Consider the following 15850-nt stretch of genomic DNA (forward strand, 5'->3'; position numbering starts at 1 on the left):
AAATGAACACAGGAAGACAAAAAGATGCCCGTAAAAGTGTAACAATTATTAGTTTTATTTTCCAGTAAAATATTCACATAACGATATCAGAATGGAATGGTACAGATGAATTCAGACTGGTTTTTAATTAGTTTGCACATAAACATTTTTAAAATCTAAAAATTTTATGATCAGTGTACAGATTTTAGTAGAAATTTTGATTCTTACAAAGCAAGTATTGCTTTACTATTGTCATTATTCCAGTCAATAATATGACTAATAACTTTTCATGTTGAACAAGTATCTGACATTGACATCTTCAATAAATCAGCCCTTTGCAGATCAATCCAAGAAGAAAATATTATTAAACTGTGTTGCACAAAGTTTCTTCACTTCTTCTGTAAGAAAATAAAAATAAGATATATTAGTATGATAAGTTATCTTGCACAGGAACCTGCGCAAGAAAAACCCTAGGGATCAGCACGGAGACTATAATTAAATTAAAACAGAAAAAAACCCTAGGAGTTTCTAGTGTAGAAATACTCTTAATTTTATTCTGTCTTCAGTAAGAGAAAGTTGAGTCAAGTTCGACATTTCACACTGTCTGAAAGAGGAGCTGTATTCTGAGTGGCTAAAGTGTAAACGATGGGTTGAGGTTGCTGCTTGGCCATTCATCTTGTCAAACTTCTACACTGCAACAGCAGAAGACTTAACACAATATCATGTATATTGTCACCCCTTTTCAAGGGAAGGGGGAATTAGTGTAGTCTGTTACAATAAATCAAGTCAGCAAGACCTTTGAGGCTTTGGGGGTAGCAGTACTTGCCAAGATTATGAGGCACAGAAACAGTCATTACTGTTTCTGTGCGGCAGGTTTGATCTAGAAAGACAATTACAAATCATTGCGCAAGTCGTGCAACTCAATCCTCTTTTAAAATTTAGGTTGTTAGGCTTTGGTCTTGAAAAAGTATTAATTCTTTCCCATCATCCAAGTGAGCGCATTGCCTCCTATTAAAACAGAGTCCTAAAATTGCTGCAAGTAAGACTCAAACTGCCATTTTTCTTAGTCTATTTAAAAGCTTATTGTGTTTTAATGTTAATTTGCACTCTTGGTCATAGAAAGTCATTCTCAAAATAGCATTAGAAACAAGACAACAATGGAATGAGGATCACTGACAGCACAGACATTATGTATAAGTAACCTACCCATGGATCACTGACAAGTAAAACCTAACTCAGATGTAAATATGTTTGTCTCTCACCTGTAATACACTTCATTAATTACTCCTAAACTGAGCTGTCTATTATTTGAAGGAGGAACAATGGCTGATTAATAATTAAGAACATCTGCTGAATATTTATGCTCTTCTTTCACAGCTGGTAGGAGGCAGACTAAAGCCTTATGCAAACTTACCTGGTCTATCATAGATCAATCCCTCTCTAGATTTCTTGTGAGATAGATTTTATTACTTCTCCAGGGACGGACATTTTAGTAGTAACTATATTTAAAGATAATAAAAAACAGTCCTTACCATTAACTTCAATCAGATTTGCATTTTTTTGATTCAAAATAACATACAGTTCTCGTTGGTCAGACTTTTTCCCAACTACCCAGTAATCACTCATAGCCTTCACAATAATTTCCTCATCTTCATCAACTCTGAAAGAAGTTTTAGAAAGTAAAGAAGGTGGCAGCAAGTTCATCTTCAACAACTTTATTTGTAATCATTAGGACAGCTTAATGTCATAAATGGTTGTGGTTGTGCAGTATCAAAGAGAGACTACCAATACTAACTTAGACATAATTCAGCAATCCAGGATGAAGGCTTCATAAATGGCTGCTTAGAACACTAACATCCCCAGATGAGTAAATAATTAGTTTGTCCATCAGCCCGACACTCCCGTGCTCTGAAGTACACACCTATCCTCCATACTGTTAAGGACACACTTCACAGTTAGATTTGTGACACAGTGACTAAATAACAAAAGCTGGAGTTGGTATGGTGATACTCAGCTTTCACATACCTAATTGTTAAACCTAGAGCTAAACCATGCTCAGCAACTAGATATATTACATGAAGCTGTCACTAACCCAGTACTTCCACAATAAGATAAAACATTTTTTTCATTTATAGAAAAGTTAAAACCTTGCCCTTAAGCACAGTAGGAAAAATTTTTAGTCACTAATTAGTTACAGATATCACAATCATTCAGCATTCGCATGTTCTTTATTAATTTTTATAGCAATAGAGGGTCTTTCCCACCTTGAACATGATACCCATTGATGAGAAGCCAGTTATTGTCTCTATCAGCAGTACTATAGTAACTGCAAGGTTTGCATTTCATCTGTTGTCTTAATTCCTAAAAGCAGCCAGCTGTTTCAGAGGAGGGTATAATGTAGGCAGAGGCAGGTTTCCCTGCCCTTTATACTACTTATCCAGAAATCAGACAGACTTAAGTGTAAAAGCACTAGGCTTCACATCCCTTCCAAGTTCATTATGGCTACTCTGAAGCTTCAAATAGATGAGATATTTCCTTGGATAGAGGCCCTGGCCCATCTTAAAATCATTTTTTAAAAGGACAATAGAAGTTTTGTTTAAGACAGACTACTTACAAACCAACACAAAACGGGACCCATATTACACCATTTGTCTTACAGAGCTATGAATAGCCATCCATGAACAAAAAGACAGGAAACTGCACTCATTTGAAAAAAAAAATCTACTTTACAGAAGGAGTTACAGACTATTTAATAGTTAAGCATTACCTGGAGAAGTCACTGTTGATGTCACCGAGAATCTTCATGAGGTCAGGGTGAACAGATGCAAGCGATACACTGGGTGTTTTCCTCATGTGAATGGTACTTTTCTCTGCCAGGTTCATGTGATTGAAATAGATAAACTTAAACTGAGGCTCCTTCTCAGCCCTAGGAAGATTTTTAAAAAAAATGTGACTTGTGAATATTAACATGTTCTATGTAAGCACGGCTTCACAGAGAACTGGTAACCAGCCAGTGCAAAGCTTACTCAGACATCCTGAAGTTGTCTTCCCATTGAAGAGACCAAGTACATTAAGACTTGTGGCATCAAACTTCATTGTAACGCTTTTTTTAAAAAAGAAAAAAAGAAAAAGAAAAAAAAGCAAGCCTGCAAAACCAACCAGTTTTTCCCCTTCTGCTGTTTAGACTGCTAGTACATAGATACAGGGGAGTCTAAAGGCCTTGTCCCACTTCCCAGTAGCAGTTGCATTTTTGTAATGAGCTGGTTTTTCAGTCTGTCCCCATTTTGTTTCCCTGCTCCTCTATGCAGTCCACTCTGGTTTGAATGGATGCTAGGTTTTTAATTTGATTAGTAAGTAATCTTCCACTCACATCTTTGTTGTTTGTTACAGTCAAAAGAAAGAACTCTTCCCCCCATCATTTGTATGGGCCAAATCAAGAGACTGTTTTCGAACTCCTGCCTTGGCAGTCTTCCTCCATTTCCTCTTTTATTAAGTTAATACAAAACCTGTCACTTTGAGCTGTAGTTTTGGTAGAAGTCACAACAAATTCAGACTGGCAAAACCAGCTATAGCGATTGGTACCTCAGGCTATGTATTATTGAGAATCAGGGAGATACTGTGGTGACACCGCTCACCTTAGCAAACAACTAGATACCCCTGCTCTCTGCCACACAGGTGCATTAGTGTCAAGAAACTGTATCATGTTTTCAGGACACCATGGCATTAAACTTTAAAAGAGTTAAAGCTGCCAAGGCCAGTCCCAGATGACATTAAAAAACCCCCGAGTTTAATGATTTAGTAGACTGGCACAATTTCAAGCACATCCTGTTTTATACCCTGCGATTTTGCTGCTTTGGTATGCTGCCACTGAGTAATTTCACTCACGCAAGTATCTTTGGTTTAATTCCTCTTTTGTTGTCATATGCAATGCTGTTCTTGCTTCCCTAACTAAGAAATCTATCTAAAAATAAATACAATTTTATGGAACATCAGCTGTAGTTCTAAGTGAAAGATATTTTCCAAAGCATTAACATCCTTTTTCATTTAGACTTTTTTTTTTTGCCTCTCAATTAGTTATCTTAGTCCTGCAAAATAGAAAAAATAAGACAATTTTTTCCTCACCTACTGTACACGGCAACACTTCAAGAAGCAGTAATTCTGGAAAAAAGTACTCAACTGTAAAGCTTGCTCTGTAACCAAACAATCCACTTACTAAAATCCTCATTTCAAGCTGTTAAACAAAAGTTGTTCTAGTATTTAGACCTTCATTTTCCTTTTGGATTTGACACAGAGTTAAGAGTTACCTACACTCCATCCAAACTATAGGCACTTGTGTCTAAGGCAATACTCAGGCAGAGCTAAGTGGTGTCACTGTCCACTTGATGTGAAAAATGCAGTTCAACGGCAGCCTCGGAAAGCAGCAGTCAAAGGAAATCAGCACAAAGGAGGACATGGGCACAAAGACGGGATATTTTTGAATATTTCCTTTTTTTAAAACTCAAACGTTCTACTAGCCCCAGGGCTGTTTGCAAACATTGTGAGATTCTGTTTTCCTCAAGAAAAGTCAGAAAGTATAAATTTTAAGTTAAGATTTTGCAGGAACTGCTAATTCTCTACTTCAACATGGGGGACAGTGACAGAAGACTACCGCTTCCGTTGGCATTTTTGCCACCTTGTGTGTATTTCTGCAAGCACAGTAATCTGTAGAACTCATCATCTCCGTGAGTCAGCTAGTTTCAGTTCACACATAAAAGAAGCAAAACCTAGAAGTTCCACGTCTTGTATCTGAATAATCTGCTGACAGCTGGGGAACGAGGATGCAGAATTTCCATTGATAATAGTGAAATTTATCTTACTATTTGCATGTTTTTTTTCTGCAACAATTGTGCATAGAAGAAGAAGGTTTCAGCAGACACACAATAAACATTCGTTCCTAAATTAGTAAGATGCATGTTGCTACTTCGAGGACATCTAAATGAACAACAAGAACTTTATAAATGCTTAAGCTGCAGGAAGGCAGATAAACATCTTTTCAAGCACACAGTTAACACTTTTAACATTTGGGCTCCTGTTACCATTATTCAAGCAGTTCATTAAACCTACTTTTCAACCAACTAATGAGGACTGTGGTACAAACCCTGATATTCTCTTGTTGATGTTGTATTGTTCACATATGTCTGATGCTAACATGGTGAGTTGAGGCCCAACAATGCTGTCCAGTTTACGGCAAAACTCCAGCGTAGGCGGAATGGAAGCTATGTGGTGGGTAAAGAAAAGGGAGAGATGAGATTCTCTTCCCACAGCTGGAGGTACAGTTTCTGTAGTTGTTTTCTGTAAACATCAGTGAGAGTCCTGGCACAAATTTCTCTCTTAATAATAACCTTACGGATGATTTCAGAAGTGCATGGCTAACTGAAGCAATATTTAGTGATTTTACTGTGTAAATTGAGTTCCTCATACCACTGGAACAAAAACCAAGACTGATAAAAGCACTGACGAAAAACAGACTCGGGTAACAAATTAACATATTTTCAAGAGTAAACCGAGTTGCATGTAATAGCATTTTTTACTATGTCTTGCCAAATAAGTGATGCTAACAGGTACTTACCATCAATCATAAAGCAGACAGCTGCACTCATGGCCTGGAACAAAAAAGTTAAAGCAAAAAATCCATTTACAACAGGTTACCTCAACTACCTCAAATAAATGACAATACTTCAGTGAGGTCACACACAGGTGAACCAGTTAAATTAAAAAAAAAAAATCTAGTTTGAAGGTAACACTTCAGTAGGATAATCTCTTTGCAATCCTGCGTTAACACAGGACAGTTAGGATTTTAAAATTCAGGCCAGTTAACAGTTTTTTAAGTTGTAGGGGAAAGGTAAAATTTGCTAAAAATGCATTTTATGCAAGGATATACGTCTCCCAAGAAACTTGCATTTCATTTTAAAATGGTTTTTTGTTTTATTGATTAATGCTACATAAAGTCAGATATGAAACCACTGAAAGTAACTGAAGGCTGGTATTTTGTTTTAATAAAACATTTGTTTTGGGGATGGTACAGGAGTGGGGAAAAGAGGATTCAGGCTTTAAAGATTGTTGCTAGAAACACCAAAGAGTTTTCTGTCTCTTGGCTTTAACCTGGGCATATCAATGCATCTTTCTGTACAGTTCCTAAGTACTTCACATCATTGTTGTCTTCATTGTGCATAGATTCCTAAGTCTGTGGAATAATTCCAGAGAAAAATGTAATACCTTATAAACAATTAAATGAAGCTCTTCGTAAGTGTCATCAGTGTTAACAAATATTTTGGGGAAACGGCATTTTGCTTCCGGATCATTAAGATTTAAAGGTCCAGTAAGAAACCTAGAAAATAATTCAATAGGTCAGATGTGATGGATTCTTTTATTACAGTTTTTCCTATTTAACAGATGTTTTTGAAACTAGCAATCACTTCCATGTATGAATATATCTGAATACAGTGAGTTTTCAGCTATCCGACATATAACATATAAACAGCTCTATGCCTATCTCAGCACTCCTACATTTTCCAAGTATTATTTGCATATATGCTCCGAAGAGTTACAGAAACAGGATTGGAAAGCCAGAATAATACCAATAAAATAAACTGCACAGATCAAAGAAACGACAACAAAAATCTTTCCATGTTCAAGTTGTGACTATCTTTAAGACCTCTTTTTTTGTTGCCACTGGGAAAGCACTCTTCCTTTGCTTTCCAACAGTACGTTCAGATTAGTTTTTATGTCGAACAGTGGTGTATTAGAAGCACCTAAACTTGGAGGGGGCAGGCAGGGAAAGGGGGAACAAGGAGTGTGTGCCAGTGCCCTGATCCCAAAAGAATACAATAAATCAGGCAAGAGGAATTATTGTGATTAAAGAAAGATGTCCAAACCCACCATTATTCAAAATAATATTGCCCTGCTGCTTAAATACAGAATTCCCACTCTGACATGCCGAGTACAGAGGAAAGATAAATAGATGAATCTCTAGATTAAATCCACACCTTTGTCTGAAGTGTCTGATTGAAAAGAAATTACCAGAGCACTTCCAACATTTTTCATGCAGTGCATTAAGAACAGTGGGAAAGAAAAATAAATACGCAGTAATGTTAATAAAACCTTTTCTCTTTTTTTTCCAGATGTCGTTTTACATTGCACCAGCTACGGTGCAACCCTCTAGAATGAACTGTGTGTGGAATATGTACTCAAAATACATGTACTCCTCCCAGACATTTTGCCCTTGAGTAGATGGTGACAGTAAAGGAGCTACCTTCCATAGTGTTGTAGATTTCCTGGCATTTCAGCACGTATTGGAGAATCTCTTCCTGCTAACTGAAGTAAAAAAGAACACACGTATGAAAAAAACTGCTTAGAGGTATTTTCTGTTACATTTTGTGGCCTCTCTTGAAATCAAATCAAAGCAAACCAGTTGCAGAAATTACCACTCATGAAGATACATACTCCTTGTGTAACACAAAGGAGGTAAAGGTAGAGCATTAAGACCTGCTGATAGAACAAGGCATTCTGATTTTGCGCTTATTAAAACTGAGCTTATGGAGCTTTTGGATGGGAGGAGGGATAACTAACTCCATGTGGTCTTACGGCACTCCATGCTGCATTTAGCCATTAAGCTGAAGCGATTCATTCGCAGTACTGAGCAGTCATCAGGTATCAACATTCATTAAACTTTCTATCACCATCCCATATTCGAATTATCAGCACAATTCATACTGTAAGCGTTAGGTGCAAATACTGCTGAGTTTAGTAAAGTGCCTCGAAAGCAATAGATCTAAATAGATTTAAATAGATTCCTAAACTAAATTTTATGATGGGGGCAAGAGAGATACTTGCTTTGGTATTTTAGCCCTTAATGGTACCAGATAAACAGAAAGCAAAGAAGAAAAAACCCAACCAAATACAAAACCCAAACCCAATAATAACCATCCCCCTCCCTCCCCGCCCCTCCCCCCAAAAAAAACCCCACCAAAACCAAACCAGAATCCCAACTACCATACCTCAGGTCCATGTGCCTTGGAAACAGAGATGTCGTGAGATATTTGTACAAAATTCTCATATCATCTTGTTCCAGTCCACTCCTAAAACATCAGGGAGAAAAAGACACACAAGTGATGTTTGTGCTGCAGTTCAGATCACACGTTTTCCTCTAACCAAAATTCAGGCAAAGCACATACCAAACTATGGTAGCAACATTTCAGTATCTCAGTAGATTCAATCTCAGAATATTCATTTTTAATAAAATGTTAGTTTATTTGCTAAATACAAACCACATATGAATTATCTGTAAACCAGAAGAGAAACAGAAACAATATTTAAACAAACAAAGATCAAGTTTGCTATTAAGTCCATTTTAAGCAGAACTCTTCACAAGCATCGCAACTTTTTGTTTCAGAACCATGTAAAGAACAATCCTTTAATTGACCTTCTCTGCCAAAGGTCCTACAGAGGAACTTGTGTATATGCACAGAGGCTCTGCCATAGAAATGACAGGGACACTTCTCTAGCTGCTTCTCAGGCCAACTTGGGAGTAAGCATTTGGTACAGGTTAGATATTTTAAAGCCAAAGACCAATGCCTTTCTTACATATCACTCATCCTACCATCCAGTTTTCTCATTTTGTGCAACTCTTTCACTTCTTTCAGAAGCTTTGCTATTACGGCACTTGTTTATAGGAGGAGAAATGGAAAACACACAAAAGAATTCTTGAAGTACCTACCAGATAAGCTGGTCATTGTAGAGAAATGCAGTATACTTGACGATGTTCAGGCTTTCTTCCATCCTATTAATAAATGACTGAATTTTCAAGTAAGTCATTTTATCCAGTGGAAAGAAGCTGATTCCACAAAACACATCCAGCAGATCACAAGACTGTAAATGCAGTGTCTGCAAGTACTAGGAGAATAATGACAGATGGTTTTGAGAATTCAGAAGACCTCCAATGTGTAGATTTAAATGACAAATTTGAGTCTAATCCCCAGTAATCTACACTAACAATGAAAAAAAAAAAACCCTCCCAGTTCTGCTTATATGTGAGGACGGTCTTTTAGTAGGGCCTGTAGCAATAGGACAAGGGGTAATGGTTTTAAACCAAAAGAGGGTAGATTCAGACTAGATACAAGGAAGAAATTTTTTATGATGCAGGTGGTGAAACACTGGAACAGGTTGCCCAGAGAGGTTTTAGATGCCCCATCCCTGGAAACATTCAAGGTCAGGTTGGACGGGGCTCCAAGCAACCTGAAGTAGCTGAAGATGTCCCTGCTTCTTGCAGGCAGGTTGGACTAGATGAACTTCAAAGGTCCCTTCCAACCCAAACCACTCTATGATTCTGTGTGTGACTATGATTCCAGGTGTCAGCTTGCTATTACCTAATCATAGTGACTACAGCTTTTAAGGCTAGCTCAAGATCTTTTGAGAGGATAAGAAAGCACAGCCTGTCTTACTAATATTTAATTTCAGAATTAACTCCATAGAAATATTAGCAGATAAATCCATTAGCTTTTATTGTGCAAAGATAATTTATTTAACTCTCTTTCTCGATAGACTGTAACATTTACCAAGAGATTTCAAATGCACTATCAAATGCTCTGTGAAAGATGAGTTATCCAATGGCTCCCTCTACAGTCATTTCACATTACCAAAAAAACAAGAAGCAAAATACTTTCAAATAGTATGACAGATCTCTGTCACAGTTTATAATCTAAGTCTCATTTCCTTTCAAAGTTTCAGCACAGTCCAAGCCTGCCAGCAACATGTAGCCAATTTGTTCAATAGGGTTATAATAGAACAACTTGATAACGAAACTTTTAAAGCATTCCTGAGTCCACAGGAAAAAAGAGAAACAACTTTTCCTTGGATTTCTTTCTGTTATACAAATCTGTAGTGATCACCGTTTTATCTTCAGTAGGAACTTCAAAGAAAAACAGTGTTTTAAACATAAAAATCTATTACTTCACTTTTTGCCATGCTCTATTTTATAATTTAGTCTAGACAGAAGTATACACCAGCTAAGCAAACAAGTACTCCTTGTACCAACAGCATTCATTCTAGAGTCTATGATAGTCTTACGAAGAACAGGCAAAAAAAACCAAAAAACCCACAAATGAAAGCTGTCCTAAAATCAAACTGAACTGTACTTTTGTTTACACTGTCACAACATTGTTATTTTAACAACTTAAGAGAACAAAATTTTAAACACCAGTATACAGTGTCTACACTCCATCCTTATCACACATATCAGAAGTCACATCTCTGCCACAAGAGAATTAACTGCTGACAGCAGTCCTCTGTTTCCTTCCGTGCAAGTGAGAAAACAGAGGCAGACAGACACTTGGTTGCCATCTTTAATCTAGTTTGATGAAACTTTTCATGTAGGAACTCAAAATTCTACCAGACATGACTACTTAGTCCGTTACTTCAGGTGAAAAATACCTGAGCAATATTTGATTGATTTCTTGCTCAGAAATAGGTTTTTCTTTCCATCCTTTCACTAAAACACTTGATTTTAAAGATTGAAATTAAATTCTGAAGACCAGTTATAATCAAGGCAATTTTTCCTGAAACCTTATCAGGAACAACTACTAACTCCACATAGGGAGCAGGGCAAGGGGAACAAGTTAAAAATTACAACTATCTATTACTTCACAGCACTATGGGACTTTTAAGTCTGTGCATGCAGGTTGTGGAATCTCCATTCCTGGATATTTTCAAGAGTCAAAGACTTTTCAGCCAAAGGCCTATGCAGTCTCATTTGAATTGAGCGTTACCCTGCTTTGAGTAGGAGGCTGAGCTGGATGACCCCTCCAGGTTACTTCCAACCCGGATGACTCTGCAACAGTTACTCAGATAGGTCCACAGAGACTGTTACTACACTAAGCAATTCAAACGTTAAAGCAGAATTTCCAAAGAATGACCACGATTCCTTCAGAAAAAATATCCAACAGCTAAGCTGTTCCATCAAGCCATAACCTTGCTTGTGGTTCAACTCCATTTAAAGAGCCGACCATTTTAGCAGGAAGCAGGAAGTATTTGAAGGAAGGAGTAACCAGACTTTTTGTGTTGCCACTACACCTTTTCCACTTTTCATCTTTTATAGTCACACAGCAGCCACTTAGGGAAGAATTCTGCATTTTATTTCCAACGCAGAATCACACTGTAGGTGCCTGAAAAATAAGGTCTTACCCGATGGAAGAATTTCTCTAGTCTCTCCTTTAGAACTTTTACACCTCCATCTTCCATGGCTTTCAGGAATGTGCCATTGAAAAGCTAATAGTTAAAATAAAAAAAATGAAATCAGTCAGTTGGGTAATCATTTACAATAATTTCTTATAACTTGTCCATTAATATAGCTTGATTACAATACAGCTCCTGTTTCTCTGAATTTGGACTCCGCATAGATCCAAATGTATCCCTTCTTTATTGAAAAAACCTCTTTCAGATTTGCAGAGTCCAGGTATATATAGCAGCAGAGGTAGAATTAGATAAAAAAGGAAACTAAATTCTTTAATGGTAGAGAAATTATTTATCTGTGACTTAAGTATCTCATGCTCTTGCTTTGTAAAAAACAGATTGATGGCCTTTATCCAGTATTGTTTCTCCAACAGATAATATCTAACACCATCAAAATCAAATCCTTAGTAGTGTAACTGCCCATGAAAGAGGAAATCAGGATTTGACAGACATTAGAAGGCTCTTGTTTTTACAACAAGCTAATGAACCAGCACAGGTAACTGCAAAAGCTTTATTTTTCCACTCCACCAACATCATTACAGCTTCAGGAAGAAAGCAGAGGACACCACAAGACAAGAATGTCAAAGCAATTCCAAGCTTGCACATGCAAACGGTACCATGAGGATCTCTTCCTCTGCCCAGAAGAGGAGCTTCTAGTATTAACTCTACCTTGTACATGCTGTAACACTGCTGTAGGACCGAACTATAAACTTTGTCCTGCAGAAAAAAAGAGCAGGGCATTAGTGTAGGCAGAGGCAGAATTTCAAATATTTTGGCTGAGCCAGCAAACACACAAATTAGAGAAATCAATCTCTGAAAACTTTAATAGCCTTCTCACTCAGCATCTAGAAATTTCTTTGTACTTATAAAATACTATTTCAATAAAGGGAGTCACTTCTCCTCTTACATTTAATACCAAAAGCACCTTATTAACTCATGCACAAAATACCAGTAACAAATAGTGCCCTTCCCTAAGGCTTGTGGTCAGTGAAAATTAACTTATTTTCTCTTCATCCAAGTCAAGGGCTAAAGGACATGGGACATCACAGCAGATTTTCATTGGGCTAGGATCTTAACCCAGATGAAAAAAAGACTATTTTATTGTTTGTCTGGCAAACCAGAGTGCCTATGACACCAATCCTTTTCTTAAAACACAACGAGGAACAGAACTAGTGCACACTGAAATGAACGGAGGCAGCATAAGCAATCAGTTTTTTAAATATTATCCCTCCTGGTCTAATACCCTTCTGTACACAATTAAACTGACCTAATGATACTGCAGTTTGGATAAGAAATCCCGTAATAGTTATGGCCTGTTTGTTTTTCTAGATTATTAGTGAAGATTACTAGCAGTCTTAAAGTAGTAACATGTATACTTAAGCCTAATAAAAATACACAGATGTAAAATCCTGCAAGAACTTTATTAAACATACAGATCCTAAGAAATATTCACCTATTCCAAGCTAAAAGTCCCACAGCTGTACATTTCACCAATGTTTATTGGGTGATCTTGAACTGCTACGTGGATAGTTCTCTAGCTTTTTTAAAATTTATTGAAAAGTACTTGTCCTTTTCCATTTATGGAGACAGAGATATAAAATCAATCTGGCAGCAGTTCAGGAAGACTCAAACTAAGATATTTCTGGAGGTACTCTTAAAAGACAATATAACCCATTAAAAAAAAAAGAAAACGAGGAAAAAAGGCAGGAAAAAGTTCAGTATTACCAGTAATTCTTCTTCCTGATATTCATAGACTGGCTTTCCATCTTTGTGTTTTTCTATTATGGGATTCCGTACAACCTAGAAAGCGGAACAGGCTGGTATTAGACAATGCAGAATGCATTGAGAACATTGCGATATGATGTTTGAGAAAAATGGATATCACATGCATAAGTACCATGACCATCCAGAAGTTTTCTTCAGGTTCATGGAAAAATTGTCTATTCTTCTGTGTATGTAGGGATTTTGCAGGTTTTGTTGGACTAAAGGTCCTGGAAAGAAAACATACAAATATCTGTGTCTACTCAAACACACCCACAAACAGAGAACATATGACTGGGAAATTGAAAATAGGGTACTTGTGCTAAAACCATGAAACGTGCAATCAGGCTTCCTACCTTGTGAACTGTACTATAGCTTCACACAGTCCCACATTTCGAATTTTTTCGTTTTTTTCTACTTCATTTGGGTGATAGAAAAGAATCTTCTTTTCTTCCTAAAATTTGAAAAAGGAATCAAAGCAAATGCATTTTAACAGAATCAGAGTTAAAGAACACTAAGGTCATGGTTTGCTTGTTTTTTAACTTTAATCCCTTAATTTCCTAGGCAGAATTTTATCTTGTACCTAAAGTGGGCTTCTGTAAAACGGATAAAAGGCATATTTAAGCACACTTAAGCTGTCATCCCAAGATATCTCAAAATACTTTACAAATTCCAAGGCTATTGAAATCATAGGCCCTAGTCACTTGACAGCTAGTTCAAAGCAAGACTGGCTTCAAAGCCGGATCAAAGCATGACTAGCTTCAAAGCTAGCTCAGATTGCTCAAGGCCTTGTCCAGTCAGGGTTTGAATATCTCCAAAATGGAGATTCCACAACCTTTCTGGGCCCCATTTTGCTGTTTGACCACTTGACAGGGAAGAATTTTTTCTTCTACCTCATCAGAATTTCCCTTGCTGGAACTTCTTTCATTACCTCCCATCCTTTCACTTCAAGAAGAACCTGACTCCCCATCCTCTACAGCCACCCTTTAGGGAGGTGAAGGCAGCCATCCCCTGGTTAACATCGTCCGCTCTTCAGGCTGCACAAATCCAGTTACCTAAGGCTCTCCTGGTGCATCACGGAATGCAGCCCCTGGACTGACTCATGGGCCCTCCACTGGCCATGCTTCAGTTTGTCAGTGTTTCTCCTACTCCAGGAAGCCCCAGGTGAACACAGTGCCCACCAGCAGTCTCACCAGTGCTGAACAGAGGGGAAGCAATCACTGCACTTGACCAGCTAATGCACGCTCGCTCGCACAGGCCAGCACACTCTCAGTTTTCATTGCCACAAGGGCACACTGCTGATTCACATACGACCTGTTGTTCACCAGGACTCCCTGGTCCTGTTTTGCAGAGCTGCTTTCTAACCAGTCAGCCCCTGGCCTGTCATGGTGCATGAGATTATTTCATTCCACACACAGGACTCTGCATTTGTCTTTGCTGAGCTCCACGAGGTTTCTGCTAGCCTGTTTCTCCAGCTTGTTGAGGGTCCCTGTGAATAGCAGCCTGGCCCTCCATTCCATCAACAGCTTCCCTCAGTCTGGAGTCACCCATGGACTTGTTGAGGGTGCACTTAGTCACGAGTACACTGCCCTGTTCAAAAACTATTAAAACTAAAGATTATCACATGAACCATAAAATATGCTGCTATCTAAAAATAAAAACTATAACTTCTTGAATTTACTATATGAAAGATCTCAATAGCAAGAAAATACTAGCAAGAACTTGAATTCAACTAAGTTAAAAACTAAGCTTTCTACCATGTTGTATCTACCTAGAGAAAATTATTTTTAGAAGTTTCTTCATCAGTAAAAGACGGCTACTAGCAGAGCAGCCCTTATCTACGACAGGTTACGTGCTACTGCTGAGAACACGCTCGGTTACTGTTCCTTTTTGGCCTGAAGCAGAGGCAGATGTAGATGCAGGTGGCACTCGCCCCCGGCCGCCCTGAGGCCAGCGGACACACCAGCCCCGTGTGCCGACCGGGCGGCCGGGGCCGCGGCGCCTCCGCTCCCCGTCCCCAGCGGGGCGCCGCTCCGCGCCCAGGGGCCGCCTTTGTTCGGGACGCTCCGGGGGAGCGCGCTGACCCCCGGGCACACGCTGCGGCCCACAGCGGGGAGGGACCGCCCAGCCCGGACAACCCTGCGGCAGCCCAGGCCGGGAGGGCGCCCTGCTCCGCCCGCGGCCCCGGGACGCGGCTCCCCCCGGTACCTCTCCCTCCTTGGGCCCCAGCTTGGGGTTGTAGATGAAGAAGCTGAGCAGGGTCGGAGCGAGCTGCTTCTCCTGGCCGGCGCCCCCCGCCGCCGCTGTCGCCATACCGAGCCCGAAAGGAGCGCGCCTGGGCCCGACAGCTGCCACACACCATCGGGGAGCAGCCCGGGGCCTCCGCCGGCGCCGGCCCCGCAGCGCTTCCGCCTTCCCCCGCGCCGGAAGGGCACGGCGCGGGCCAGGAAGTGCTCCGCGGGCCGGCGGGGGCCCGCGCGCCGCAGCGCTCCCTCCGGCGCGGAGAGGAACCGCGGGTGCGGGGCGGGAGGCGCCGGTCGCCGCCCGGTGACGGGGGGTTCGCGGGGGCTGGGGAGCCCCCGGGACCCGGTCTTCCCTCAGCTAGAGCTCGTCCCTGAGTCCCGCTGGAGGTTCCCGACACAGCCCCTCCCGGGCAGCCCTTCAGCAGGCGGGGAGTGCGACCGGCAAGTGCTGCGGTGCCAAATCACCATGTGGTCCCAGCACCCCTTTCTGAAGAGCAAACATTCCATCGAAGCTGCCTGGCAGCTGAAAAAAGTAGAAACGCTTTATTTTTAGAGGTAAAATCCGAGAGTTGAAAGGCGAGATCTACAAGTTTGAATATGTT

The 15850-nt window shown here is 39.8% G+C and overlaps 1 protein-coding gene across 1 annotated transcript; it reads right to left on the reverse strand.

Moving 5' to 3' along the window:
- Window positions 1-36: 36 nt before the first annotated feature.
- CCZ1 (CCZ1 vacuolar protein trafficking and biogenesis associated) lies at window positions 37-15363 on the reverse strand. The gene is made up of 15 exons (XM_086621995.1): window positions 15214-15363; window positions 13362-13459; window positions 13142-13235; window positions 12970-13044; window positions 11914-11961; window positions 11197-11280; window positions 8735-8910; window positions 8011-8096; window positions 7271-7328; window positions 6235-6346; window positions 5588-5621; window positions 5117-5234; window positions 2747-2905; window positions 1512-1639; window positions 37-377 (listed from the first exon to the last, which is right to left on the reverse strand). The coding sequence occupies exons 1-15, from the start codon at window positions 15316-15318 to the stop codon at window positions 322-324; spliced, it is 1431 nt and encodes a 476-aa protein (XP_086478121.1). The 5' UTR covers window positions 15319-15363; the 3' UTR covers window positions 37-321.
- Between the last annotated feature and the right edge of the window lie 487 nt (window positions 15364-15850).

This window comes from Tauraco erythrolophus, chromosome 17, assembly GCF_009769465.1.
Source record: "Tauraco erythrolophus isolate bTauEry1 chromosome 17, bTauEry1.pri, whole genome shotgun sequence".
Taxonomy (NCBI): domain Eukaryota; kingdom Metazoa; phylum Chordata; class Aves; order Musophagiformes; family Musophagidae; genus Tauraco; species Tauraco erythrolophus.

What these genes read in the sequence shown, in the direction of transcription:
- CCZ1 (XM_086621995.1), bottom strand. Translation starts at nt 15,318, where the DNA reads ATGGCGACAGCGGCGGCGGGGGGCGCCGGCCAGGAGAAGCAGCTCGCT. An exon ending in TGTCTGCTTTATGATTGATG is followed by an intron (nt 5,235 to 5,587) that starts GTAAGTACCTGT and finishes CCCACCACATAG; the next exon opens with CTTCCATTCCGCCTACGCTG. An exon ending in ATCAACAAGAGAATATCAGG is followed by an intron (nt 2,906 to 5,116) that starts GTTTGTACCACA and finishes AAATCTTCCTAG; the next exon opens with GGCTGAGAAGGAGCCTCAGT.